Here is a 27974-nt window from a genome sequence, read left to right as displayed (position 1 = left end):
CAAGGCAACAGGCAGGCCCTGATAGGCACCCCAAAATGGAAGTCCAGTTGTGCTTTTACTTCTTACTGATCTCCCAGATGGACTCTGTGCTTCCCAGCACACAGCCCCTTCCGTGGTGTGGGGTCCTCGGCGTTCTCTTCTGGATATGTTGATGTTCCATCTGTGTCTCCACTAGACCATCCTCACTGCTAACATACTGGAAGTCTTTCCCTACTCACCCCCTTCCTCCTCCTGGAAGCTCCCACGGGACTAGGGCAGGGGCCCTTTTTGAAGGCCCTTTGTATCTGGGTGCACTTTGTCCTTCCTTTATGTCACAAGTGCCCCAGTTTACACAGCCTGTGGCCTTTCTCATTACCCTGCTTTGTCCATTGGATAGCCTTTCTGCTGCTGGCCTCCTGTAGGGAAAGGAAAAATGTCAGGCTTTTCTGTCCTCCCGCCATCAGGATAGATGATGGATTCTTGCGGTCCTGAATGCATGGCTGATGGCGGGCACCTGGAATAGGGTGTGGGCATAGGTAGATGGGATTCAGCTGAGCTAAGATTGTGCTTTTATGGGCGGTGTCACGGGGATGCCAGTAGAAGGAGAGAGAGAGAGGAGAGAGAGAGAGAGAGAGAGAGAGAGAGAGAGAGAGAGAGAGAGAGAGAGAGAGAGAGAGAGAGAGAGAGAGATATCCAGGACCCTCTGCAATTAGAGGTCCCTGCCTTCCTCCCTCTAGCCCTCGACACCCCTTCCTGCTTTGCTTCTTGCTTTTTCCTTAGCCAGATGCATTTTCCCCAAACCATGCAGGGCTTCTCTCAGGAATGTTCTTTTCTTTCAGAGTCAGGTATCTGTGCCACATTTTTAGAGAGGACTTTCTTGGAGGACCCAGTCCAGAGAAGCACTTTTAATTCTCTGGAAAGTGTTTACCTTAACCTGATATATTTACTTGGGTGTTTTTTCTTCCTGCTTGGACTGGATTGTAAATCCCATCGGATCAGAGACCCGTTTATCTCAATAACTAGTACATTCTCAGAACCTAGGACAATGCTTGTATGGGCAGGAACTGGCCACAGTGCAGGTTTTCTAGGATCCAGCAGACCGGGTGAAGGAGGAGTCAGAGTCCTCAGTGGTTTTGCAGGCTTTTTATTGGGATTACCAGGTACACGGCAGGCTGTGGGGCCGGGAGGCTGGCAGGCCTCCCAGCCCCCAGCAGGTGTTTGCTCTGGGCCCTCCGGCCTTCTCTCAGCTTCTGCTTCTCTTGCTTCTCTCTCGGCTTCTGCTGGCGTCCCCGTGATGCCGCCCTTAAAAGCCCAGTCTCAGCCCAGGTGAATCCCATCTACCTATGCCCACACCCTATTCCAGGTGCCCGCCATCAGGCATGCATTCAGGACCACAAGGATCCATCATCTATACTGATGGCGGGAGGGCAGAAAAGCCTGACATTTTTCCTTACCCTACAATGCTTCATACATCTTAGGTGCTAAGAAAATATTTGAATCAATGGATGGATGGATGAATGGATGGCAGATGGGTAGATGGATGGATGAATAACCCCTGCAAGCCCTCCTTGGCTCTGCCAGCTGTTATTGTAGGCACTCTGTGCTGTCTCTTAACATCCCCCTCAGACCTGTTTTGCAGGTTTTGCTATACACTAATGGATTGTAGTACAATCAGCACTCCTAACACAGCTGACATTAAGCACATTTTTTCAAACTGAAGACGAATTTGCCCTCTTGGAGTTTGTGGCATGCTTGGAAAGACCCAAGCCCTTTGTGTGGGTTTTAAGTACCCTAAAGGGAAGAGGTAAGTGACTCAGTGTACAGGACATGGGCTTCAGAGATTGCTAACTCCTCACATTTCTGGGGTAAGGTAAGAGGCACCCCAGGTTGACACCCAGATAACGATGACCTTGGAATCCCTCCAGCTCTCTCCGGGAGACATCCACATGGAACTCATGGCTCTAGTTTAGTCCACAAAGTGACCAACAGTTTTGGCATCTATTTACTCCCCTCCATGGCTAATCATAAGTTCTTTTTGTTCATGGTACCTCAGTGGCTGCTTCCAGCTCTGAGCCAATCACTACTTTTTCTTTCTCCCCCTTCTTGGCAGTTCTTGGTGGTTGTATGACCCAACCCTGGCCAGTGGAGATGGGGATTCTGAGAAAGGTCTTACTTTCCCTTTCATCCCCCCTTCTGTTTGTCTTGGATATAGTCAAGAAGGCAGAGCTGCAGTAAGTAGTTTGCCATGAGGAGGTGACACCCTGGGGGAAAGGTCAAGAGAATCATAGTGAGGCCAATACCTGGACGTAGACTGGAAACTCTCTATTCCTAGACTTTGTTTTGAGAGAAAAATAAACCTCTATTTGTTCAAGCCACTGGCACTTAATCATTCTGTTTTTCGCAACTAATCTTATTCCTACAAGACAAACGATTATGCAGACCTTTCTAGTCCAGGCCTAGATATGGCCCAGAAGGTCACTAGTTTCGAAAGGATCGAGGAAGTTCTAGACAGCAATGAATGAAACCAAGGACTGGATTCTCTCAACTCCAAATAGCCATCTTGCTCCTAGGACAGATTTGTGAGTCCCATAGGCTTTGGGTGTGGCTTGGTTATACCTTGTTCTAATTAAAAGCATCTCCAGGGTAGTTTTGCATTCGACTACACAAAACCAAAGTGACAATCCTTTTTCCAATTAACTTCATTTTATCAACATTCTAATGAAGATTACTCCTTCCCTCCTGCCTCTCTGCTTCCCTAATTCTCACAGCTTCTCCACACAAGGCTGGCTTCATGGGCATGCAACTTGAGCAGCTACACAGAGTCCCAAGCCTAGAAGGCCCCCTGATTGATTTTATGCACAACTATCACTGCCATAAAATTCTGAATTCTTTAACACAGGGTCCCATATTTTCACTTTGCAAGGAGCTCCACACATGATGTAGCCCCCCTGGCCTCCACTTACAGATTTTGTGACTTTGGGCCAGGTCTCAGCATCTCTGAACTTCAGTTTCCTCATCTGTAGAATGAGGATGTAAGGACTGCTTTGCAGGGTTGTTTGGAGGACTAAAGGAGATTAAGCAAAATCTCCCCCACTGTGCTGGCCTTTGGAAATCCTCTGTCAAGGACCTTCTTCTGCTTCTCCTGTCTGCATTTGGTCTCTGTGGTTAGTTGAGCCTATCTCCATGCTGAAGATCACATTCCCGATGCCTCATTTAGAGGCGTGCCAGTTAGCTCTCCAAGGGCCAAGATCCTCTTAATTTCCTCTCATGGCACCTGGATGGTCCCCTGTACTTGTGGGCACCAAGTAAAGACTGATGAATGTATAAGCACTACTCTAGAAGTTTCTAGGACTCGGTATCAAAGGCTACTTCATCCTTTGAAATTAAGTTTAGAGAACAGCATAATTTAATGGCAGTATATTAAGGAAGACGTGTGTTTTGTGAGACTCAAATACTGCTATTCCAGCCTACTCTAAATCTCCTCTCCACCCTTACTGAACTTCTGTTGGAATTAGATTAGAGGCAGGATATCACCATAGGAATCAAATACAGCAGGACCAGGTCTCTATCGGGCCGAAGTGAAATCTACCACGAGAGCAATAAAGGTCTTTTTCAATAAGCCATTTTTAGCAGCGTGCTCTGGTTTCCCTTAGGATTGAATTCCAGCCCCATTGAAATGCCTGATCGTGAAGGGAAACCTGCTTACAGTGCAGGAAAGTCCACACCCTAGCGCAAGTGCAGTTTAAAAGAAGTCATTGAAAACGTGCAATCTTGATGCAATAGTTACAAAGGGGGAACATTTGGGACAGAAAAAATTCATTTTGCTGCATTCAGAAAAACTATACCTTAAATAAATAACTATTTCAAATTTGTAAGCATTTTAATAAGCAACAGCTTGCATGCCTAATTTGATAGTGGCCAATGGAGCTAAGACAATAGAGAATCACTAACTTCTTCCACCTTCTCTACAGAGCTTGGAGGCAGACATGTTGCTCTTTCCCACTATGCTTTGAATAAATTGAGGTTTAAAAGGGTAAGTAACTTGCTTGAGGGCACAGAGCTGGCAAGCCCAAGCTGACTGAGTCCAAACTGCTTATGTGCAAAGTGTAGTAATCTAAAGTGTGCAGCTTGGTGCACTTAACATATGCATGACCTAGGAACCATTTATATCAAGATATAGAACACTCCCCGCATCCTCAAGGCTCTAGCAGGTCCCTTCCCAGTCAGGTGCTCTCCCCAGGTAATGCCTTTTCTGACCACTTGCTCCATCTATTAGTTGGAGGCAATACAGTCTTGCTTCCCTTCCTGCATTTTTTACCTCAGAGAAGACCACGGCCTTTCTCAGGTCTGCTAATAAATTGTATATATACTACATGTGATTTATTTATATTTACATAATTTATAATATAAACATTTTAAATTTTATATAAATATTCCATTTAAATTGCATATAAATATTATATAATTTAAATACATAAATATAAGCTCTATAATTCAAATATAATTGAGATATATAAATATAATTTACATTTATATATAAGTGTATGATTTATATATAAACATATTTATATATTTAAATTATATATATATAAAAAATCCCTATTTATAGTAGCAATTCCCTTGCATATTTAGAGCCTTTATGTTCAGGATGGACAAACACACCCATGATGATCCCTCTCCTGGTTGTGAGGACTTCTTTCCTGCCATTTTGGTATTTTTAAGTGAGAAAATAAGCGGCATTAATTACATTTACAATGTTGTACAGTCAGTACCTCTGTTTTCAGAACTTTTTAATCACCTCAAACAGAAACTCTGACCATTAAGCAATAGCCCCCCATTTCTACTTCCACATTGTCCCTGGTCAACTCTAATCCACTTTTCATCTTTTTGTATTTGCTTACTTGAGATATTTCATATAATTGGACCCAGGTAATATTTGTTCTTTTGTATCTGCTTTATCTCACCTAGCAAATTTTCGAGGTTCATCCATGTTATAACATGTGACAGAACTTAATTCCTTTTTATGGCTGAATAATATTCTATTCTATGCTTATATCATTTTCTTTATGGATTCATCTTTCGATGGATGCTAGGGTTGTTTCGACCTTTTGGTTATTGTTAATAATGCTGCTGTGAACATTGATGTGCAAAATCTGTCTGAGCCTCCGTTCCCAATTCTTTGTGGTATATATGCAAAAGTGGAATTGCTGGGCCATGGGGTTCAATATTGTGATTTCATGAGAAATATATATTTGGTCATTCAGATGACTACAAAATAGCCCTGAAATTTCCTAAATGTTGAGAGTGATGAGGTTGTCTTTTGTTATGTGGTGACTTTTGGAAGTATGCAAAGATGGAGCTAATGCCAGTGGAACCATGTTATTAGAGAGCTGGAACTTATAATTTCATCCCCAGATCTTTGAGGAGGGTAAAGTGAATGGAGATTGAGATCAGTCTTCCAGGGATAATGAGCTAATCAATCATGCCTATGTAATGAAGCCTCCATAAAAACCCAAAAGGACAGTGTTCAGAGAGACACTGAGAAGGTGCTGGAAAAGTGGCATTCCTGGAAGGCTTGGGGGGTCTGCATCTTTGCCCCATATTTTGCCCTGTGCATCTCTGCCAACTGACTGTTCCTGGATAATATCCTTTGTAATAAATCATTGATCTATGGGTAAATAGATATCCTGAGTTCTGTAAGCCACTTTGGAAAATTAATCAAACCTGAGGTGGGAGTCATGGGAACCTCCCTGTGCTTCAGTCAGAAGCACAGGTAACAGCTTGAACTTGAGACTGGCATCTGAGGTGCAGGGAAGACTTAGGAGACTGAGCCCTTTACCTGTGGAGTCTGATGCTATCTCTGGGTAGATCATGTCGAATTGAACTGAATTAAGTTGAATTCTTGGACACCAGCAGGTCCAAGTATGGTATGGCGAAGCCTCTACAGACCCCATATTGCAATTGGGTCCAGGAACCCTTTCATATGGTAATCCCAGTTTAAATTCTTTGAAGAACCACCATACTAGTTTATCACAATGGCTGCACCATTTCATATTCTCATCAATATGAACCAATGGACAAGATTTCCAATATCACCATATCCCCAAGCAACACTTGTGACTTTCTGTTTACGTTGGCTTTGTCCTAAAAGCATCAGGTCTAAATCCTCCCTTAGAACTTCCTGTGATCACTTAAGTCTAGCAGGTGATCTAGAGTCCTCATTTCTTGGGGAAACCTTGATAAATAGGCCTTCTAGTTAGCTGAAAGAATTCAGGTGGCATCTCTAATACCAATGCCAGCTGGAAGGCCGGGATGGAGATAGGAGGCAAGTGGGTGAGAACTGGGAAACTGGTGAGGAACTTGGGACCTCTCCCAGGCGGTACCATTAACTTGGGTCTTGAAGGGCCCTTTTAATCTCTCCATTAGAACACAACACCCTATATCAAGCCCTCAATAAATAAATAAATGCTCACAGAAGGAGCTCAATAAATAGACACAAGAACCTGGAGCTTCTTCTCTTTCTTCCCCCTCACCCCCCTCTATCCACAGTGCATTCACTGATATGAAGTCCTGGCAAGGCTTCAGCTCTTCCCAGCTGCTGTCCAGTGGACCCAACAAATGATCCTGCATCTCATGCTATTCTGACACTGAGTCACTGCTTGCTATAGCAGTTGTTCTCATGGCACTTAGAGCTCTGCAAGAAATTAGAAAAAAATAGGCAGGTTGCCTTGCATCCTTTTAAGAACAAGGCAGGGCTAAATAAACAAATTAAAGGATAAGAAATGGAGTAATTTATCCAAACAATAGTCTCTACCCACACTGTGATTTAAAGATTGTAGAGCAGTTTACCAGCTATTTTCACATGTGATCTTCACCATAAGTCATTGAGGTGGGCAGGGTAAGTATTGCTACCTAACCCAGTTTTACAGGAGGGGACAGACACAGAAAGGGGAGGTGGGTGATTCACTGAAGGTCAGAGATGAAGTGTCAGGGATGATTCTGCCCCACTCCTTGTCCCCCAGTGCGGTGATGATTCACCCTTGCCTTGCTGTCCCTAAGCTGCTCAGGGCCTCTAGGAAAAGCTCAGCCAGGCTTTTAATAATCAATCAAGGATTTTCCTGGGGCTTCTGTACAGACTTTTGGCTGGTCTTCTCAGAAGCTGTTCTTGCAAAATGTTTTGCTATTTTTTGCTTATCCAGTACTGAGGTTAAAAAAAAAAAAAAAAAAGAAGTCCTTCTACTCTCTTTTTCTGCATCAACCAGCCTGGCAAAGCCTATTTCATGCCTGAATTTCAAATTGGAAACTGCCTTCTGTTCTCATTAGTTTGGGTTGTAGCAGTCATTACATTCTAAACAATTAATCCCAGAATGCCAATTTCTTACTAGAATTATCCTGGACTCAACAACCAGTTTTCTTAGCGGCAAGGCTGAAGCAATGATTCCTGGCTTTTGTAACTAAACATGCTGTGCTTGGCACTTTACAATGTTTTCATCATCATTGAGTTATCAACATTTATCTCTATCGGGGGGAAAGAAAAGGCTGTCCAATTGTGAAGGCCCGGCAATCACACAGACCTGTTTACTGACATCCAGGGGCTCCCTCGAGCTTTCTCTGCTTGCCTGGAGAAGAGGGAGGAGGCCCCCAGGCCTGAAGCCTACGTGTTCTGAGTCTAGGGGCCATCTGAGAGGTGATGGAAAACCAAGGAGAAGATGCAGGAGAAGGGTCTCAGGCTACAGTGCCGCACTCTGGGAGCTCTGGGCTCAGGGCTGTGAGTTTGCTCATCCTCACAGGGCCTGTCCCCTTGCATTCTCACCTCAGTGTCTGAGGGGCACTAATCCTCTCTTCCAAAGCTGGGCTGCCTGGAGTCAGCCTTGCACTATAGTGGAGTCTGTTGGAGCCCTCTTTCCTTCTATTAGGAAAGGCTGGACTATTCTGAGTGGGGGTTTCTGTGACTCAGCAGCTTAACCTACCTTGGGCTGGGAGAGGCGCTTTACGTTCCGGTGCATTGAGCCAAACCTAGGCCTTCTGGAGACATAACCATTACAACCTGCCAACTAAGTGTACATGCCTCACTTCCAGTGATGGCAACCCCAGCAGCAGCAGGAGTAAAGGCTTACACCCATGTAGCATGTACTCCGTGCCAAGCACTGTTCCAAGCACTTTACTATTTTAACTAATTCAGTTAAATCCATGAAATGGGAACAACACTGGGATGCAGGAACTATTATTCCCATTTTATAGATGAGAAAACCTTGGCACAGAAAGCTAAGTTTCACATCCTGTGTCACAGCTGAGGAGGCAGGAGTTGACTCCAGGAGGTATGGCTTCACAGTCCAACACTTCAAATCACACTTTCTTGTATCACTGACCCTGATCCTGAACCCAGACTCATTCTAGGCTCAGAAACCCAACACTGTCCTCAAGCAGGAGGGATCTGGGGCCTTAGGACCAAGCCCCACTGCTTGTCTGGCTCTGACCTGATCTAGCTGTCTTCATACTGAATTTCCAGGGACAGGGCCTGCCTCAAGAAGCAGGATCCATCTCTCTCTGTTCTTGAGTCTCTACCTTGATGACCCATTCAGTTCTCCTATGTTGCATTATTCTTACAGTCCTAAGCCTTCCATCGAATGATTAGACCTGTATTTGCTAAGCACCTACTAAGTTCAAGTCATTTATGCTAGTCCTGGGGATTCAGAGCCCTTGAGGGATGCCTCGTCTGGTTGGGGACACAGATGTGCATGTGACTTTGAAGAGTAAGTCTGAGGGCTGGGTTGAGTCAATACAGGGACCATGAGGCAGAACAAGGGGGGTTTGATTTTCCCCAGGAAGAGGGGTTATCAGGAAGGGCTTCACAGAGGAGGCAGCATGGGCTGCTTCTTGTGGGCACACACCCCTGACAGCAACCATTTGCTTGGAATTCTTGCTGGTTTTCTCTACAGACTCTACTCCTGCTTGCTTGGACATATTCATATGACCTCAGAGTGTAAAAGAGAATTGTATTTGTCATCTTTGTTTTCTGATTGATTAGTGGAAAATATGCATACATCTGCGGTCCTGGTGTCTGGTGGGAGGAGCAGAAGTTTCTAGTGCTCCTGTGAAGTTTCTAGTGCTCCTGAAGCTGCTGTGAAGCTTCAGGTCTGGAATTGTGTCTCGGCCTCCTTAACAGTATCCTGTCTCTGGTCTTCCAGCTCATGTGGGAAAAACAGCTTTCCAGCAGTCCCTTTTCTACCCCTAGCCCCTTGGGAGAATTGAAATATGTGAGGGACACCCAGGTAACAAACACAAGATTCAGTGAATGTAAACGACCTAACTCGTAGCTTTGGGCATATGCATTGAGTCATTCTCCACCTTCCCTGCAAGCAGGCTTTCAGGCCTCAGGGGACCTGCTTTGATTCAACCTCTATGGCTAAGCATTTACCCACTATGGGATGGGTAACTTTGGGTGTTTAATTGGAAACTATTTTAACTATCTTCTTTCTCTCCTCTTTATCACACAGTAATTGTATTAAAGTCCCTTTGTATTGGAGGTCTTATGCAATAGAGTATGATTTGTCTTTATGCAGCAGATGGCAGAACCTATTTAGAGCAGGCAGGTATGGGGGATTCTGGGATACCCCTCACCCTGCCCTGTAACAGAGGGAGAAGCCAAGGTCATTGATAAAAGCCTCCCCTTTAGTTCTAAGGAAACCTCCATGGCCAATCATTTTCAAGGATGGGTGATAAGTGCCATCCTTAGCAGCTCTCCTTGCCATTGCTAATTTCTCATGGATTCTTGGAGAACCTGGTGTATCTGGCACTTGCTTCGGTAATACTCCGAGAAGGTCCAACTAGTGCTTATTTAGTTACCATAAGCAGATGTATCACTCTGGCTTCAATGAGGCATTTTCATAATGTGCTCATCACCCTGCCTGCTTCTATGTCCTGCACTGTCTGGGCAGGACACAGGCACTGGTGCTAGCATCACCCCGTGCCTGCCAGCCCATAATCCTGAGGGGTACTATGGTAGCAGGCTTCATAGGGGGCTGGGGCTGGGGACACATTACTTGTTTGGTGATTTCCCTTCATAGCTCCTAGCTGGTATAAACCTCCTGCTCCCCAAAGTCAGTATAAACCTGGTCCCCGTTTCTTCAGCTACCACACTGGAAACAAGCTCCTTACTTTCCTCCTATAAACTCACCTCTCATGTCGACATTCCTCACTTGGGTCTTCCCACAGAGGTTTTGGAAAGAGGAATGTTTGAAGGGTGTTGGAGGCAGGGCTTACCAGAAATTCAAGGACAGGCTGGTTATATTAAGTAGAAAATAGTCATTAAAATTTTGTTCCTCTCTGATTTTAGAATAAATAAATAAATTTAATAATAAAGTGTGGTTGCTAATGAGAAATTTCAAAAGCCTGTGGACCTCTTAGTGAACAGGTGTGACATGCACACCTGCTTTTGTATAAAAAGATTTCTTCTTTCTCGGAGAAAAAGCGGCCTGTCTGAGCTGTCCCCACACTTAGGGGGCATTTGCATTTTGGATGTGGTCAAATAGCTTCAACTGTCATTGATAAGCAGGTCAGGTAGAGACAGCATAATTGCATGTCCCAGATTTGGGGGTCAGTGTTAGTTTTAGATGCTCTGCCTACCTGTCAAACCATATAACCCATTTTTTTTCAATGGTCACAGAGCACAAATTTCCCTTTCTACAAGATAATTTAGAATTGGGCATTGAGGTAAAGTTGCAAAGTGTCCCCTGAGCTAGTTTATGCAAATCTTAATATGTGTGTATTCTGGACTTAGAAGTTAAGCTTTGTAGAAGCTTGTAGGCAACTAATTCTGTGGTCAACAGGGAAAGAGCATAATATGGAGGTTAAAAGCATGAACTAAACTCCACTGCTCATCGAAGTGTCCTTGGATGAGTTACTTATTCTCTCAGGGCCTCAGCTTCCTCCTGTGTAAACTGAGGACAGACTGATGGCATTGCTCTGAAGATTTAAGAAATGGCAAATCACTTAGCACAGTGCTTAGCACTTACTAAGTGCTCAACAAAAGTTAGGTAATAACTTTGAAAGTTAGCTAGTAGCTAACTTAACTGAGGTTCCCCAAAGTAGAGCCTGAGACCAGGACTTGGATGTAGTAGTTTATTGGGGGAGGTGATTCCAGGAAGCAGGTAGAAGTGAGCAAAGTCACTGCCATAGGCACAGGGACTGATTCTATGGGCAGCACAGAGAACCCCAGGGCTCTAGAATGCCCCCCAAGATTGACCCAAGAGCTGATTGTATCTCTGGGTGTTTTTGGTGTATAATATACAGTATAAATATGACAGGACCCCCATTGAATATTTTAAAATGCAATATAACACACTCAATTATTAGTCCCATGACCCAGCAAGCTGACTCAATTGTTTGTTGTGAAAAGGACACTAAGGGATGACATCCCAAGAAGTGCTTCGAAGCACAGGATTTTAATTTAAAAGGTCTCTGCCACAAAGATCTGTGTAACTTTGAGCAAGTCCTTCCATCTTTTTTCTTCTCCTGTAATATTTGTATAATAGAGAATGATAATAATATACCACCTCCTGGTGAGAATTAAATACGGAGTATTTAACAGTCTCTGGACATAGCATAGCATGCCTTCAAGAAATGGTAGCCATTGTGGTTGTTATTATTATTATCGTGTGCAAAACGAGACAGTAGAGAACTGTTGTCTGAGGCATCAGGAGGGTCGCCAGCTCGCATTACAATGGGCCCAGTGTAAGCCCATCCTAATTTAGAGAAAGGCCAGCAGAGGTTCTGAGTGGTTACTGGCCTCAGACTTACAGCACATCCTTGATGAGGGCTTAGGACTTAGAGCTGAGGCCCCATGGTGTCTGACTACAAAGCTGGGCAGATGGCTAGACTTGCCGGCCAGTCTTTCGGAAAATCTGTTATTGATCTGGATTTGATCTCAGTGGGGCCTTCGTAATGCCAGGTTGCCCCACCTTCCCTCTGCAAACACAGCCTGCAGTGGCCTTTCTCCTCCCTACAGGACGCTCTCGGGATTTTTCCTGGGCACCCAGCCTGTCCCTTCCACAGGCCACTCCTTCCTGGCTGGAGTTCCTGGTGCATGGGCTGGAGACAGCCCCGTGGCATACTGCTCCTCCTGATCATGGATTCGTGATTAAAAATACATTAAAGGACCAAGAAATTATTAAGAGATACAGCGTCTTACAAGTGAAACTGACATTTCCAGTTAGACTACCATTCGGAATTATCCACAAGGACCCTGTTCTTCAGCAAAACATGTTAGGCCAGTCTCAGATCTGTTTTCTGATGGCACTTTCATCCTGGGCCCACAGTCAAGAGGAAAATGTAGCTTCTTGTAGCTGAACTTGATCCAGCTGTTATTTGAAAGTCTGGAGTTATGATTTTGTGGCTCTGGTGATGGCACTTGGAGCCTCATCCCCACCCTTGCTAGATGTGCCAGCACTGCAGGCACAGGGACCGTTTGCCTTTTAAATGCCCCAGTGTTGCCTGGCTTGTTTACAACCTGGCAGTCCTGAGGACAAGGGCCCCCGGGAAGACCTCTAGCCTGCCTTGGGCCATGTTAGAGGGGGGTATGCTTCACCACACTGCACCCCCACAGCTATGGCACAGGATGCTAGGTGGCCTGGAATACAGAGCAGGCGAGCAGACTTTGCCCTCGTCAGCTGTGACCTTGCACAAGCCGCTACATCCTTTATGCCGCTTTGGGCCTTGTGCTGGAGCCTCGCCTAGAGCAGGACTCTGGTGCTTAGTTTGCACTATGCTTCAAAATCTTGGTCACTCAACAGATAGGTCTTTTACAGCTGCCTCTCCCCTTTCTCCCTCCAAACATCCAGTTTGAGCAGACGTCTGGCCATACAAACAAACCCAGCCTAAGAGCTTTGGTCACCCCTGGTGCATCAGGTAACATCCCCAAAGGGCTCCACTTCATTGTCATGACCACCGCTGACTGAGCAGTGTGCATGCGCCCGTGCCAGGAGGAGCACCTGATGAACATCATGTTCCCCACCATGGCAGCCATTTTACAGGCGAGGAACTGTGGGCCTAGGGGTCACTGCAGGGAAGTGTCAGCACTGCATTCAAACTGTCTTAACTCCAAAACCCATTCTCCAGGGCTTACTCTCTCCTTTCCAGCACTACCATCCCCCTGGTCTTCATTCTGAGACAGGAGTGGTCAGCCCCAGAGGGGGAGGGGCTCCTGTTTGTCTCATCCCTATTTTCCAAAGTGTTGGGAACCAGATCTCCCATCCACTGGGCTCTGCATCCTGTGACTTTGCACCACTACTCAGAGACCGCGCAGCATCCAAACAGGCTGGTATCACAGACTCATCATCATGTGAGAGTGTGTGTGTGTGTGTGTGTGTGTGTGAATATAGATATTCAGGTTGGAGTGATGGGACTCAGGCCTATCAACCTAGCACAGTACATTTTATTTTTATTTATTTTTAATTTTTTTTTTATAGCTCAGTACATTTTAAATTTCTCTGATGACAGTGGGATCCAGGAGTTCCTTCTTGCTTAGAAAGGTCTGAGTACCCCTGGATTCCAGGGGCGGCAGCATCAGTAGAGCATCCCCTCCCTTTATCCCTGCCCTGCTCAGAGGGAAGCTCCTTCCTGGAGGCAGAAAAACTGAAAGAGGAAATGCCCAGCCTCCCCCGCATGCAGTGAGTGCTCACCTTCCTCCATCCACCCTGCTGAATCGCTCTGTGTCACTCAGCCTCAGATCCACACCCCAAGCCCAGTGCCCCTCGCAGAGCCACTTACCCGTGTGCTTCCTCAGCTGCCGCTAATGAAAAGCAGTCATGCATTAGTCATGAGGGCAAGTTTCAGGATGGGTGGAGAAGGGGACTTATCTGCATGGCTCCTGGCTCTGTGACTGACAGGACCCTGCCTCGTTCAGCTCTGGCCCCACTGTGGGCCCTGTGCTCTCCAGAGTCCTGGCCCTTCTCCCTTCGGACTTCAGGGCTCAACACCCGAGTTCAGCACTTGCTTTGAAGCTAAGCATTAAGGACAAATCTGATTTTATATAAGGCAAGAAATTGTTCTATTCAAAATTCTCTCCAAGGCCAAGGGCAATTCACAAATTCCAAGTAACAGCAAGCACCGAGGAGGCTTGCAGAGGGGGAGGGAAGGCGGAGAAAGACAACCAGGTGGGCTGGTGGGGAGCTGAACCAGCTTCCAAGGAGCCTCTTTCATTGTAATGAACATAATGACCGCGTTGACAGTAACTGCGGCTCCTTGCTCTCGCCTCTGTGGCAGACATTTTCCTGTGTGAGCTCATTCATCCCCGCGGCCACCATCGGAGGTGGGCATTATTTTCTCCTTTTAATAGAAGAGGAAATAGAGCCTCTGAGGGGCTGAGTCATTAGTTCAAAGTCACACAGCAGCAAGTGGCAGTCAGCAATTGAATTCAGGCCTGTTTCCCTCAAGCCTGTGCTGCTTTTCTGCACCCCTCTATCCCTTCCGCTGCTTCTCTTCAGATTAATCATGTGGATTTTTAAAATATGCACCAAGGGAAAAACATGAAGCTTTTAAGTGTTTGACTTTCAATCTCTTTATTGCTTGATTTTAAACATATAATGGACATGCAGTCATACTAATTGTATTTTTTTTTTTTAATTTGAAAAAGATTTATGGAGGGGGTGAGGGGATGAGGGAGGATGAATGATGCAGAGCTATGAATTTGCCCCCCCTGGGGCAGGGGAGATGGCAGGGTACATGGCATAGCACACGGGGTCAGACTGCTGGTCCCGGGCAGGCTGATGGGGTACAGGAAGGGGGCCTTGCAATTTCCTGCTCCCACAGCGTGCACCCAAGCAAGGTTAGTTTTGGCCAACTTGAGGGCAACCTGGACAGTGCAGGGGATATAGTTCTGAGGTCAGGAAGCCCACTTTTGGTCCAAATCTGTCACTAAATAGGCTAACTTAACAAAAGTTCTGTAGTGATTTGATAGTGGCCCCCAAAAGATATAATCACATCCTATAACTTGGAGCAAGGGTATGATTAAATAAGGTACCGGGGCGGGATAGGGAATGCTTATCCTGCATTATCCAGGTGTGACCCTAAATGCAGTCCAGTCCAGGAGAGGCACAGGAAGCACAGAAGGAGGCAACGAGAGTAATGTGGCTGCATCCCAGGGACACATGGAGCCCTCAGCAGCTGGATGAGGCAAGGAACAGATTCTTCCCTGGAGCCTTGGAGGGAGCAAGGCTCTGCTGACACCCTGCTTTTGGAGTTGTAGCCTCCTGACTGTGAGAGAAGACATCTCTCCGGTTTTAAGCAGCCCAGTTAGTGGTGATTTGTATGGCAGCCCTAGGAAACAAATATAAGTCCCTTCCCCTCCCTGGCTTCTGTTTCTTGACTGTAAAATAAGGCTTAACCTCCCAGTTCTGACACCCTCCCTTCATGCCCTGAGCCCCACAAGAGGACAGGTCTCCATTCTCTCAGCTGACCCATTCCACATGACATTCAGTGTCTAAACAGGTCAACTGTCCCCTTTGGGGAGCAGAGTCAGTGGAGTTGAGCTGACTTTGCTAAGGGTAAAATACCTTCACAGACAGTTAATTTTTTTCTTTATTGTTAATTGCTAGGAAAATATTCTACCTTCCCTCAGGGAAGCCAGCCAAATAACTCTGCCCTCTCTAGAGATTTCAAAGAAAGCTTTTAGTACCTGTTTTCTAATTTCTTCCAAACAGTCCCTGTAGCTGGAGGGACGAGGTCAAGGGAGCTCCACAGCACTGGCCTGGGGCTGCTGCTTAAATGCAATGCAGGGGTAATCGGCTCACCTGCTCTCAGAGCTGGCTTCAGCCTTCTCGCCAACTCCAACACTAGCACACGGCTAACCCAATGACTGCTGGGGTTTGGGGCTCCTGTTATGTGACTCGAGAGTCTCATTTGCAATCACCATTAACCAGAAAAGCCGCACGGCTGCTCCGTGCCAGCAGAGTGGAGTGTCATGCAACATTCACAGAATCAGAAGGGCTGGAAGGGCTGCAGGGAAGGCCTTCAGAATAAGGCTCACGGCAGGAACATCACCAGCCTCGCTGCCCCCCACCCCCGCCCCAATCCTTTCCTGGACCCTCTAAGGTACCTCTAAGGACCATCTGAGAACCCTAGGCAGCACAAGGAAGATGAGGAAATTTCCCGAAGACGGGCTGAGACCTCAGAGGTGGTTGTGTCAATGTGTGGAATAGCCCACACACTAGCTATTAAACAATCTTGTCAGAAGCCTTTAACTGCTTTCAAATAGGCATTCAGGCTGAGCACTCCAAGGCCACCTCTAAATCTCTAAAAACAATGTTCGTTTGGGTCTTTAGCCTTCATTCAGCTGCCTGCTGTGCTGTGTCAGGCTGAGTTAGTGAAAGCCCCCCAGTGGCCCGATTTCAAAAGATTATCCCACAAATGGTAGAGGTGATGTTTAGTTTTGTCACACATCTCTCCTGGGCCTCTCCTTTGATGATGCCTCCCCCAGGCAGGGCTCCCCACCCCCAATGTCACTTCCACTGTCATCCACACAGGTCAGGACGGACTTAGAATGAAAGGCATTTGGATGCTTCATGTGGTGGTACTAAAGTGCTCTAATTTTAGATTTAATAATTGTTAGGGACATAAATTAAAACCATCATTGTCCCATGTGCTTCTCCCATTGTGTGTGTGTGTGTGTGTGTTTCTGTCTGTAAGCCCAAGCCTGATCAGTTACAATAGAGAACGGCTCTGGTCTGGCTGGCTGAAGGCAGGGATAACCTCCCAGGAGAAGTGGGGAGCTTATATATACCCGTATGCCTGGATGCCAAGGAGGGCACTGGGGGTCTCAGCAATGACATTGGTACAGGGAAGGGCCTAGAGGAAGTTTGCCAGAAAGCATCTTGCTGGTCTTCTTTCAGAAACTCATTTATCAAGGACTGTGGTTAAGAGGAGGAAGTGGCCCAGCCGGTCTCAGCTCAGCTAGTCAGCCTGGGAGGCGCTGAGAATGACCCAGACAGTCTCTGACAACCCCTACAGACTCTTCCCTGGAGAAGCCTGGGTGCGCCAACTGCCAGCCCACCTCTCACAGGGCATCTCTCGAGACTGGACAGAAGGGAGGCCTGCCCAGGGCTGGGCGTCATAGAAGCAGTTAGGCCTTTGGAAGAGGAGCCAGAAAAGACAGCCTTCTTGATTTAGAAACAAGCAAAGAACCCCAGGGAGAAGGGAGTGCTGCAGCAGGACAAGGAGCTGGAGCCCCAGCAGTGCCAGACTGATGCTTCCTGGCCACATTTCAGTAACCTCTGTGAATGAAGATGCAGACGGCAGCCAGCCAGGAACACTGGCTCCTTTTTATGGGGTGGGAAGGAGAAATGGAGGCCATCATCTGGAGCCTTACTCTGTGCAAGGAGCCATCCCTACAGACAGACAGACACAGGAAAACACTTATACTCCAATGAGGTGCTCTGCAATGTATTCTTCTTCCCCTGCCTGGCCTTTGCTTTAGAGCTGAGGTACCTCAAGTTCCAGGCCAGCTACTCTAAATGTCCCTATTAATTATGGAGGGCTGAAGGGGGGTAATGGCTTTAACCAGGATGTCTGCATTCCCTGGAAGGCTTCTGCCTTCCATTTAGAAGGAAACGCATCAGCTTGCTTGCAGGAACCCCACGCTACTGAGTAATCGCCATAATAAGATTGAGAATGAAGGTGACCTATAGAAGCATGGTAAATACACAATTTTCTCTGCTCCATAAGTGAATTTTGATGATAACTCAGTGCTTGCCTCAGGACCTAAAGCACCATGAGCATTCTGGAGAAAGCCCAGGAAAGGACAAAGTGCAAAAATGCTTCCACAAAGAAAAACACAGGCTTCCCAGCCCTCTTTGAGTTAAATACAACCTAGAAAATTGGAGGCAAGGTTGCAGTCTCTGTCCTTGGTCACCATTTCATGTACCAGCCTGTCATACACAGTGCAGGAAAGCACCACAGATCAATAGTTATTCTGGGTTAACGTGGCCACAGCTTTTTTTTTTTTTTTTTTTTTTTTTTGCTTTTAAAAAAGAATTTCCCCCCTATGTGGATCACAGCTTATTACATCCAAGGCGTGCTTCTGTGGTCTGTCTATGGAGATTAATGCTTAGATGGAGCACTTTTCTTTTGAGGTTTTATACACTTTTTAATATAAGTGATGAGGTTAGCAATGCTCTTATGGAATTGTTCCTTTCAAGCTCTGCAAATGGCTGCTAGCCCTCAGATTTGAGGAGCAGGTAAAACTCACCCGATAGACCAGCTGGACCCTGGATGAGCACATGATGCTTGTTGAGAGCTCCACAGAGGAGGCCTGGGCTGCAGAGACCTCTCCCTGCCTGGCGCAGCCTCTGTGAATCCTGTGTGCTCTGCCCGCCCCCTGGTAGCATTAGCAGCACTCCGAATGCTTTGTTTACCTGTGGTGATGCTCCCCTGAGCAAAATCTCTAAGTGGTTTTTTATGGGAAATGAAAAGTCAGATGAGAATATATGTGAAAATGTGAACCATGGAAAATAGCCTCTTAAAGCTATGTCACCTATTTTTATTTTACTGCTTATATGATTTCTAAGTTGGCTAAAGGTTTTATGTGACAACTTTGGAAGTTCCTAAATGCAACCTTACAAAATGATGTGCAATACATGTTGTTTTTGTTTTTTTTTTAATTTGAGGAGAGTGTTATAAAGCACATCCACTTCTCATATCCCTTCTCAGCCTCACACAGTAGTGGAGGAGGCAGGATAAACATTTCTAAGTCCATTCTGAAAGTGAAGAAGAGAAGGCTCAGAGAGGCTTGTCATTGGCGGTCACACAGCTGGCCAGAAAGGAGCCAGGATCTTCAGCCCTTACTTTGGACTCCTGTGTCCAGGCAGCAGGACTTTTTGTCAATATCCAGGCGGATATTGGGAAGTACACACAGATGTTTTTCACCCCATTCACTCCAAGATCTTAGCATCCCTTCTTGCATAATCAGCTGCAGTCAATGAACCATATAAATTCAAACTTTGGAAATGCTAAGTCTCATAAACAATTTTTAAAGGTATTAAAATGCAAAACAGGAATAAACAAAATTTCTTGCCACAGGGAACTAACTAATGTAAAGTGACAAAATAATGGAAGTTTGAATGTGGGCTCAAAAGTGCCCATAAAATGGAATTCAAAATCATAGTTTAATATGTATACCATATACTCACTGTGCTAAGGATGGCTGGTGGTGAATTTTCATTTATAGAACTAAACCATGAAGGAAAAAAGAAAGAGCGGCATGAAGGGAGAGACAGGAAGAGAGCGTGAGAGAAAAGGGAGCAAGAAAGCTGTTGAGTGTGAAGGTGTTGGTCACAGCTTGGGTACAAGGAAAGCCAGTTCCCGGCTCAGGTACACTGTAGGGGTTCCAGGGCAGTTCATCACCACGTAATCTGGCTGCCCCAGGAGCCCAGGCAGCTTTCCCTCCTGAGAACTTCTGGGAATGGGGGTTTTGGGGCACCTATCAGTACTGACCAACAGGGATCAGGCTGAAAGAGTCTGACTATAGTTTATAAAGTGATGAGCAACCAGTAACACTCCTCCTGTCCCCAAACAAGAGGACAGATTTATTCTCAGAGATTTGTTCCAGCACTTACACAGCAGACCTGCCCTTCCCCGTCACCAAGCCCTGAGTATAGTAAGGAAAGCAAGTCCCAAGGAGGCTGTCCTTTGTTTTAGTACAGAGCTAAGCTGGCTCATTTCACATCTGGGGAGTTCAGTGGGTCCTCCAACCATCCCTTACCCTGCCACACTGCCTTCTCTCTCCCCCACCACTCCTAGCAGGTCACTTCATTCATTTCACATCAGTCTTGGCGGTGTGTGTATCTCTCCTCCCCCCACCTCATATTTTGGCTATTCTCTTAAAAGGCATTGACCTGGAGGCACAAAAACAGAGTCAGTGATGCCAGATGCGCAACTCAGCAGCCTCAGGCAACTCAGCACCCACAGCCACCTGCAGTGATTCAGGCAAAACAGCTCCGGGAGGGTTTCATTATTATACAATTAAAACAAATCTACCTCTTCCTGTCTTCAGTGCAAGGGGCACATCTAGCTAGCAAAAAGAAAAGAAGACAAACTCCTCACATCCCCCCCCCCCTCTTTCTCTCTCTCTCTCTCTCTCTCTCTCTCAAACACACACACACACACACACACACACACTCACATAAGGAAAAACACTTTCCAGAAAGAGGCCCCTAGCTATCTCCCAGGTCTGGCTTCCTCAAGGGTAACTACTTCAGTGGTAGCTGGCAGCTTCCAAAAATCCATGAGCTTGCCTGTTTTCCCAAACACATGGGACAGAATGCAAATTGGGTAACTTTTCAGCACTTGAGTGTTTCCTAACACTTGTCCACAAATATTTGGGAAAGAGAAGGGGACGCCCCCTGCTGCCGCCAGCCCCCTGCTGCTGTCCTTTCTGACCCCCACCGGAGACTGGGGCTGACAGCGAGGAAAGGGAATCAGACTATCACTCCAGTTGTTTTTGCCAGTCAGGGAAACAACACAGTCACCGCGAGCTAGAACGAGCGGAGGCACCATCTCTGGGTACAAACACCTTCCTAGCAACCGCGAACGAGCTTTTGCCAGGAGCTCCCGTGCACGGAGGGTCGCTGACGCGGAGACGCAAGGACTGGAGCCCCAGCAGCCCGAACATCAAACGACAGAGAACAACTCACCTTTAGGTTGTGTGTGGGGTTTACGACGCAGACAAGTTGCCCAGCAGCGGAGAAAACCCGTTTAGCCTTGTAGTGCTGGAAGCGGAGGTGAATGAGATCTAACACAGCCCCAAAGCACTGGGTAAAGAAAAGCATCACAACTTTTGGGGGGTTGTGGGCACAGGAAGGCAGCGGGAGGAAGCGATGAGCCCCTGGGCTGTGGAAGGAGCGCAGCCTCTGAGACACTCCGCTCCAGCCGGCTTAGCGTGCCTTCATATTCATCATCAAAATAAGACGGTTAGAATCTTGCAGCAGTGAGGCGGCCAATCAAAAGGACAGAAATGTTATCCTTGAGGTGCAGAGACAGCCAATAACAAATGCCTCCCCTACCGAAACTCCCTGATGAATTGAGCCTGGCGGAGAATGTATTATTGAACATTACCATAGATCAGCACATTGCATTTATCTTGTGATTACAGCCAACCATACATAATGCTGGGGAGATAGGCTGACAAAATTGATTGCTTAATGTGTCTCCATTTATTAATTGACTTAATTTAACATGAGAGCCTTTCTTAATGCGCTGGCGAAAACGTAAAGCATTTAAACCGCCAAATAGTAAAACACCCTGCTCCAAAGTAGGCAGATGGATAACGCAGATCGTGGCTCGACTTGCAGGAGCTGCTTGGGAGAAAATCAAATATTACAAGACGACTCCGATTCCAGATAAGGATTTGGCAGCTGCAGAAATGTGCATCTTTCAATCTTGCGCTCTGATTTTTCTCTTTCGGCAATTTGGATTTCAGCCCCTTGATAAATCTTACTCTCCCCTCTTCATCAAAAGAAAAGTATTCCAGAGAAATAAAATGCGTTTGGAATTGAGAGCAAAAATATATATCCATACTACTGTAATTACTGATGCTTGAAAATATTAAAGCATAAAATGCGCAGAGTATGCTTCTAAAAATAATGAAATCCTTGATGCATGAATGCACACACAGAAAAACCTACAAAGAGAGGAAAGTGGCTTGTAAATCAGCAAAATAATTACAGATGCTGAGGGCCTTTGCTTGTCACTCATTTGCATATCGGTGGGCAGCAAATTGCTAATTAACCACTAAATTGTTGGAGACGATAAAATAGAGATTAAGAGCACCCATACCACACCATTTGCTTGTCTCTGTGATTGCCAGAAGCACATTTGTGTGCTGGAGCAGGCAGAGGGCATTTCAGTCCTCAGACTGCACTCCCCCTGTCTCCAGAATGGGACTGGGGTTCCTCCAAGCCCACCCACTGGCTAGGAAGAAAGGCTCCTGAGCTGTGTTTGGAAAGTCTTGGGAGGAGCTCTGATGACTGAGCCTTCTGACTATAACAGCGAAAGTGAATGAGTCTCTCTTCTTTGTTTGTTTTAATTTTTTGTTTTTTAAATTGAGACCTCAGTCCAGGTCCAGTGTGCCTGGGGAAGGTGCCTCCGTGTCAGTTGCACCCAGTGTCAGCCCATTGCTCCTTCCTGAATGGCTCTTGCCCTGCTCTGACTACAGGGCTTCCATTGTAATGTATGCTCGCATAATCACTGCTGGGACGCTTATGTCTGTGACCTGATCAGTCAAATAAACCAACAGATTTAAATATAGAGGGAGGGGAAAAAGTACACGGATTTTTTGAACTCAGAACGCAGTTTAACTTGAATTTAAAATCAAACCAGTGTTTTAAGAGACAAATAAGCCAAGCAGCAAATTAATGAAAATTTTGTATTTTCTAAAATCATTGCACTGGCACAAAACTAGAAAGTAACAATATTGAAACTGATTAGAACCTCATCAATGGAATACTTTTATAGGAGATGAGTCCCTGGACCCAATCATTATATGGTTCATAAATAAGGGTTGTTGGCTCACGACACCAGAATTCACTTTCTAAAGTTTTCATATTCCAGAACAAACTTTCAGCAGTTCAACAGGAAACTATTTGGTGTTTTTTTATTGCCTTACATTAAAAAAAAAAAAAAAAGTGAGCGTATACCCCCTCTACTCCCTCAGGTTCCTTAACAACACAATTCATAATTCAGAAAAGTCCACATTTCCCCTTTTCTTCATCCTTTGGAGCTGTCATGTTGTTTCTTTCTCCCTTTGTGTAGCCTCCAATAGGTTTTCTAACCTCACTTAGGCACACTTGTCATAATGAGAGCACAGAAATTTATTTCTCTCAGGGAATTTGTGAAAACTAACATGTTGTAGCTGGAGATATAGCCCAGTGCCTGTCTCAGCGCAGCCTCCCACTGCTGAGTCCACTGAGTATCTTGGGCAGAGGATGATTTGGCAACATGTTTTGACCTTCCTGCTCCATAAAGCATTTTACCCTCCCTGATATTCACTCTACCATCGAGGGTGATGCAGCAGAGTTTGTAATACAAGTGAACTTGGCTCCTGCTTTATTCTTAAGGGTCCATGCTCCTGGTGTTGTTACCTAGAGACAGGGCCTGGGAGTGTGGCTGAAGGCTCAGGAGTGCTGGTGAGCATTAGTGGTGAGAGCGGCGCCAGGCGGTCTATTAGGGTTGCTTTTCCTTGGCCCCAGACCTGACCCCTTGCTTTTTTCACTACTTCAGGGCTGGTTTATATCTTCTTTAGAATATTAAGAACACCCATTTGTTCTCAGAGTCAGTCTTCAAAATAATCATTCACTGGGCAATATTTGGAGCAGAACCTAATAACAAATGTTCCTGTTTAACGTTAAAGGGAAAATAGGATGGAGCAAACCAGCCTGCAGGTAGAGATTTACAGCTGTGTCCACCTCTTATCACTAAAGTGGTCATGCAATAGCCACACGAATCCCCCCCGTGTTATAACATGATGCCTAGGTCTTCACTCACTTCCACAGCAACCAGATTTATATTTATCTGGACTGGAAAGTTTCTGGTTTTGCTAATCAGACAAATTTGGATCAAACCTGACCTTGCTATGTACTGTGTCTTTGGGCAAATTACTTAATCACGCTGATAATTAGTTTTCTCGTTTGTAAAAGGACGCTAGTAACTCCCTTGGAGGGTATTTACAAGTTTAAATGAGATTATATAATATAGGTAAAATTACCAGCCCAATGTCTGGTTTTCATAGTAACTTTAGCAGGAAGATTTCTTCTTCCTCTTCTTCCTTTTCTTCGTCTTCATCTCCTTCTGCTTCTTTCTCTTTCCTCCTTCCTTAATTTTCTTTCTTCTTATCATCAAAAATATTTTTGTTTAAGTCAACATGAAATGCTGATGAGGACATGGAACAAGCAAAACTCTCATACACAGCTGGAAGCTATGTTGAAAACATGTGTAGGAGCATCTGGTAAAGCTAAACATGAAGTCACTTTGACTGTTCCATGTGCCCAGTGGAAATATGAGTATATGTTCATCAAAAACTTGTGCTGGGATTTTCATAGTAGTGTATTCACAGTAGTTACAAACTGGAAACAATCTAAGTATCAACAGTAAAATTATTTTTCCTCCTTTTGTTAAAAGTACATAGAAATGAGAAGAATAAGCTACGCTAAATGCAACAGTGCAGTAATGTGGATGGATCTCACAGGTAGAATTTTTAGGCAGAGAAACCAGACATTGAAGGATCCATGTTGTGCATTCAGGGACAGGGAAAATGTCATCTATGGTGCGGGAAATCACAAGAAAGAATGGTAACCTTGTCAAGGGGTGAAGATTGAAGGGGAAGGGAGATAGGTTTTTAGAAAGGTAGATTTTTTTTTCTTGATCTGTGTTGTAGTTTCATGAGTGTTGTGGGTTGAATTGCTTTCTCCCAAACAGATATGCTGAAGTCCTAACCATTAGTACCTCAGAATTTGACCTTATTTGGAAATTGGGTTAGCTCAGTAGTGATCAAGCTAAAATGTGGTCATTAGTGTGAGCTCTGGTGTTCTTATAAAAAGGGGGAATGCAGATAGAGAGTCATGCACATGTGAATGTTACATGAACATGAAGGCAGAACTTGGGACAACACATTAACAGAAACACCAAAGATGGCCAGCACACCAGCAGCTAGGGGAATGACATGGAGCAAACTCTCCCCCATAGTCTTCAGAAGGAACCAACCTTCAGATATTGATCTAAGACTTCTTGAAGCCTCCAGAACTGTGAGACAAGATTGCTGTTGTTTAAACCACCAAGTTGTGGTGTTCTGTTATGGCAGTCCTGGTAAAGGAATACAATAAAAATAACCATTTTGTGGAAATTCATCAGATTGTGAACTTATGATCAGCATACTTTTCTGTATTAAGATATAGGTCCCAAATAATACTAGCATAGTATTAACAAGCACAGAGTTGCATTTTGAAACTTTTTTTTGAATTTTTATTTTATATTAAACATTTATTTACACAATAGCTGGGGTACAGGCCAGAGGTGCAGGAGGGTGAGAGGATTCACCAGCGACAGAGTGGGGAGCAGTACAGGCAGACTGACTGAAATACACTGCTGAGGGGAGCAGCGGGTTAGACAGGAGAGGTCTGCCGTGCCATGTGGGTATCTCCCTGGCCGGCCAGAAATCGAACCTGCCCTGCAGAGGCTGCGGACAGCTTCACAGCGCTGTGCTCAACCTGCTGCGCCACCTGGAAGGCCTTTTGAAACTTCTGAAAAGTGAATCACTTCATTAGATTTCAAAAGTATATTGAAATAATCAGAAAGGGAAATACCTGATTTCATAAAATATTAAGCTTGCATGTTAATATAATGTGTAATGAGTGAAACTGACAAAAAGCCAAAATATTGGGGATATGTTTGCAGCAATAATGACAACAAAAGATTTGTATTCCTAATAAAGAACTCTTGTATATGTGTTTTAAATAACTAAAATTATATATAAAAATAGACATAGTATATAAACAGAGTACATAGAAAAAGAAAAAATAATTTTCAGAACTAGAAATCAAAGAAATGAAAATTAAAACAACATAGCACCTTTTGCTTGTCAAACGAACACTTTTTATTTTTAAACAATAATATCCTGTGATGCTGACTGTACTATGAAACTGACATCCACATTTGTTGGTGATATGAACAGTGATAACAAACATTTTAATGTTTGGTATATGTCATGCACTATATTAAATATTGGCCAGTGTACTCAATATGTACTTGAGCACAAGTCAAATATCTAATTTTTCTCTTCACAATAACCCCATAAGTATTATTCTCCCCATTTCTAGAGGAGAAAGCCGTGGTTCAGGAAAATTTACTGGTGTATTCATTCAAATAGCAAATGGGAAATATAGAACTTGAACCCAGATCTCACCAGTGCCAAACATTGAGACTTACTGCCTCTGGTAGTGTAAACTTGTTGTATCCTTCCCTTGAAAATAGTCTGATAATTTGTATCCACAGCCTATAAAGGTTCTTAAACTTTGACCTATTAACTATATTTGTAGGATTCTGTTCTGACTTTTAACTAGAATTGTGTTCAGAGATTTAAGTACACGGACGTTCATTGTTGTATCGTTTGTACTACTGGAAAAAATAGGAAAATCCTATGTGTCCACAATAGAAATAGATTTCAATGATTTAAGTTACATCTGTCCTTATATGGACAAAATTATAGCTAGAAAAATGTGTTTCTGGAAAAGAATTAGAAAGACATATGCATAAGGCTTTTCATTGCAGCACTATCAGTAATAGTAAGAGACGAAACCTCCACATTATCCATTCACAAGGAACTGATGGGATAAAATCTATACATCTATGTAATGGTGTGAAGTAGCCATAAAAAGAATTAACAATTCTCTTCAAATACTGCCTTGGAATGAATTTCAAGCTATATTGGTATATAAAAATGATATGTGAAGAAAAGTATACTTAACATGCAAATATTTATCTTAGAATGAAAGATATGTATATATTTTCTATTTATGTTCAAAAAATGAAAGAATAAATAAAAAACTGAAAACAAAGTTACTTATAGGGGGTAGATGGGAAGAGGGTAGAGGGGACAGAAATGAAGCTAGCCTTCCCCAAACATATCTTGTTCCATAGTTTGATTTTGAAACCTTGAAAGTATTTCATGAATAGATAAAACAAAGCAAAAAGAAATCTCCCAAAGTCAAAATTAAAATTTAGGGCCTCCTGGTGGCGCAGGCAGTTGAGCGCAGTTGTGTGAAGCTGTCCATAGCCTCTGCAGCATGGGTTCGATTCCCGGCTGGCCAGGGAGAAACCCACATGGCGCAGCAGACCTCTCCTGTCTCGCCTGCTGCTCCCCTCAGCAGTGTATTTCAGTCTGTCTGCCTGTTCTGCTCCCTGCTCTGTCTCTGGTGAATCCTCTTACCCTCCTGTGTCTCTGGTCTATACCCCAGTTCTTGTACAAAAATAAATAAATCTTTAAAAAAATAAAATTTAACAAATCAACTGTTTTGCACGTTGGTTGCATATATACACAGAAAGGATGATTTCAAGTGACATTGGGACATTGTAATTTGACTATAAATCTTCATTTAGTGAGATATACTCTAAAGCAAAAAGAAGTTAAAAAAAAGTAACTATTTGTAGTAGTTATTTTGTTGGTGGTAATGTTTGTGGAAGATTGAAAATATTTTACCACCTTCAAGAAAAAGGATCCTAATCCTCTTTCCCTTGAATGTGAGCCAGGCTTAGTGACTTGCTTCCAGTGAAAAATGCAGAAATGATGGTGTATGTTAAAAGCCAGATTTTCAAAGGAATTGCAGTTTCCCTATTGTTCTGTTGGCCCACCTATTCTGGGGCCAGCCTTCATGCCATGAGGACATTCCATCAACCCTCCTAAAGGCCCATGGAGGGAACAGAACTAATGTATCCTGCCAACAGCCAACACCGACTTACCATTCAGATAAATGGACACCTTGGAAGCAGATCTTTCAGCCTTGATCAAGCCTTCGGATGAAACTGCAGCCCCAGCCAAAGTCCTTAGTGAGAAACTACCCAACTTCATGAGAAACTACCCAACTGAACTGCTCTCAAATTCCTAATCGATAAAAACTATAACAGAATAAATGTCTAGTGTTGCTTTTGCGACTAATTTTTAGGGTGATATTTCATGTAACAATAGATAACTAATACAGAATTTGTACTGGGAGTAGGGCACTGCTGTAACAACTCCTATAATTTAGAAGTGGCTTTGGAATTGGCAATGGTCAGAGGTTGAAGGCCTTTGAAAAGACTGTTAGTAGAAGCCAAAGGTCAAGGTCTTGTTTTGGCAGCTCTCCTGCCTGACTCTGACTATGCAGGTGTTTCTTTTCAGAAACATTTCCCCTTTGCAAAGCAGCAGCAGCAGCAGCAGCAGGTCTTTCTGCCCATTTGTGTCTATGCTAACATCATCT

At 44.5% G+C, this 27974-nt stretch overlaps 1 protein-coding gene across 1 annotated transcript in view; it reads right to left on the bottom strand.

The window, feature by feature from the left end:
* Positions 1-20813, bottom strand: part of SIAH3 (siah E3 ubiquitin protein ligase family member 3) — a gene marked incomplete at its 3' end in the record, with an annotated part of 70941 nt that extends 50128 nt beyond the window's left edge. Inside the window, exon 1 of the mRNA XM_084235805.1 lies at positions 20664-20813. Within this exon, the coding sequence (XP_084091931.1) occupies positions 20664-20798 (135 nt within the window). The 5' untranslated portion in view covers positions 20799-20813. The remainder of the gene's footprint in view (positions 1-20663) is intronic.
* Positions 20814-27974: the final 7161 nt, after the last annotated feature.

This window comes from Talpa europaea (assembly GCF_964194135.1).
Source record: "Talpa europaea genome assembly, chromosome: 6".
In the NCBI taxonomy this organism is placed as follows: domain Eukaryota; kingdom Metazoa; phylum Chordata; class Mammalia; order Eulipotyphla; family Talpidae; genus Talpa; species Talpa europaea.
The sequence above is the reverse complement of the archived record's forward strand: the minus strand, read 5'-3'. Positions and strand labels throughout refer to the sequence as shown.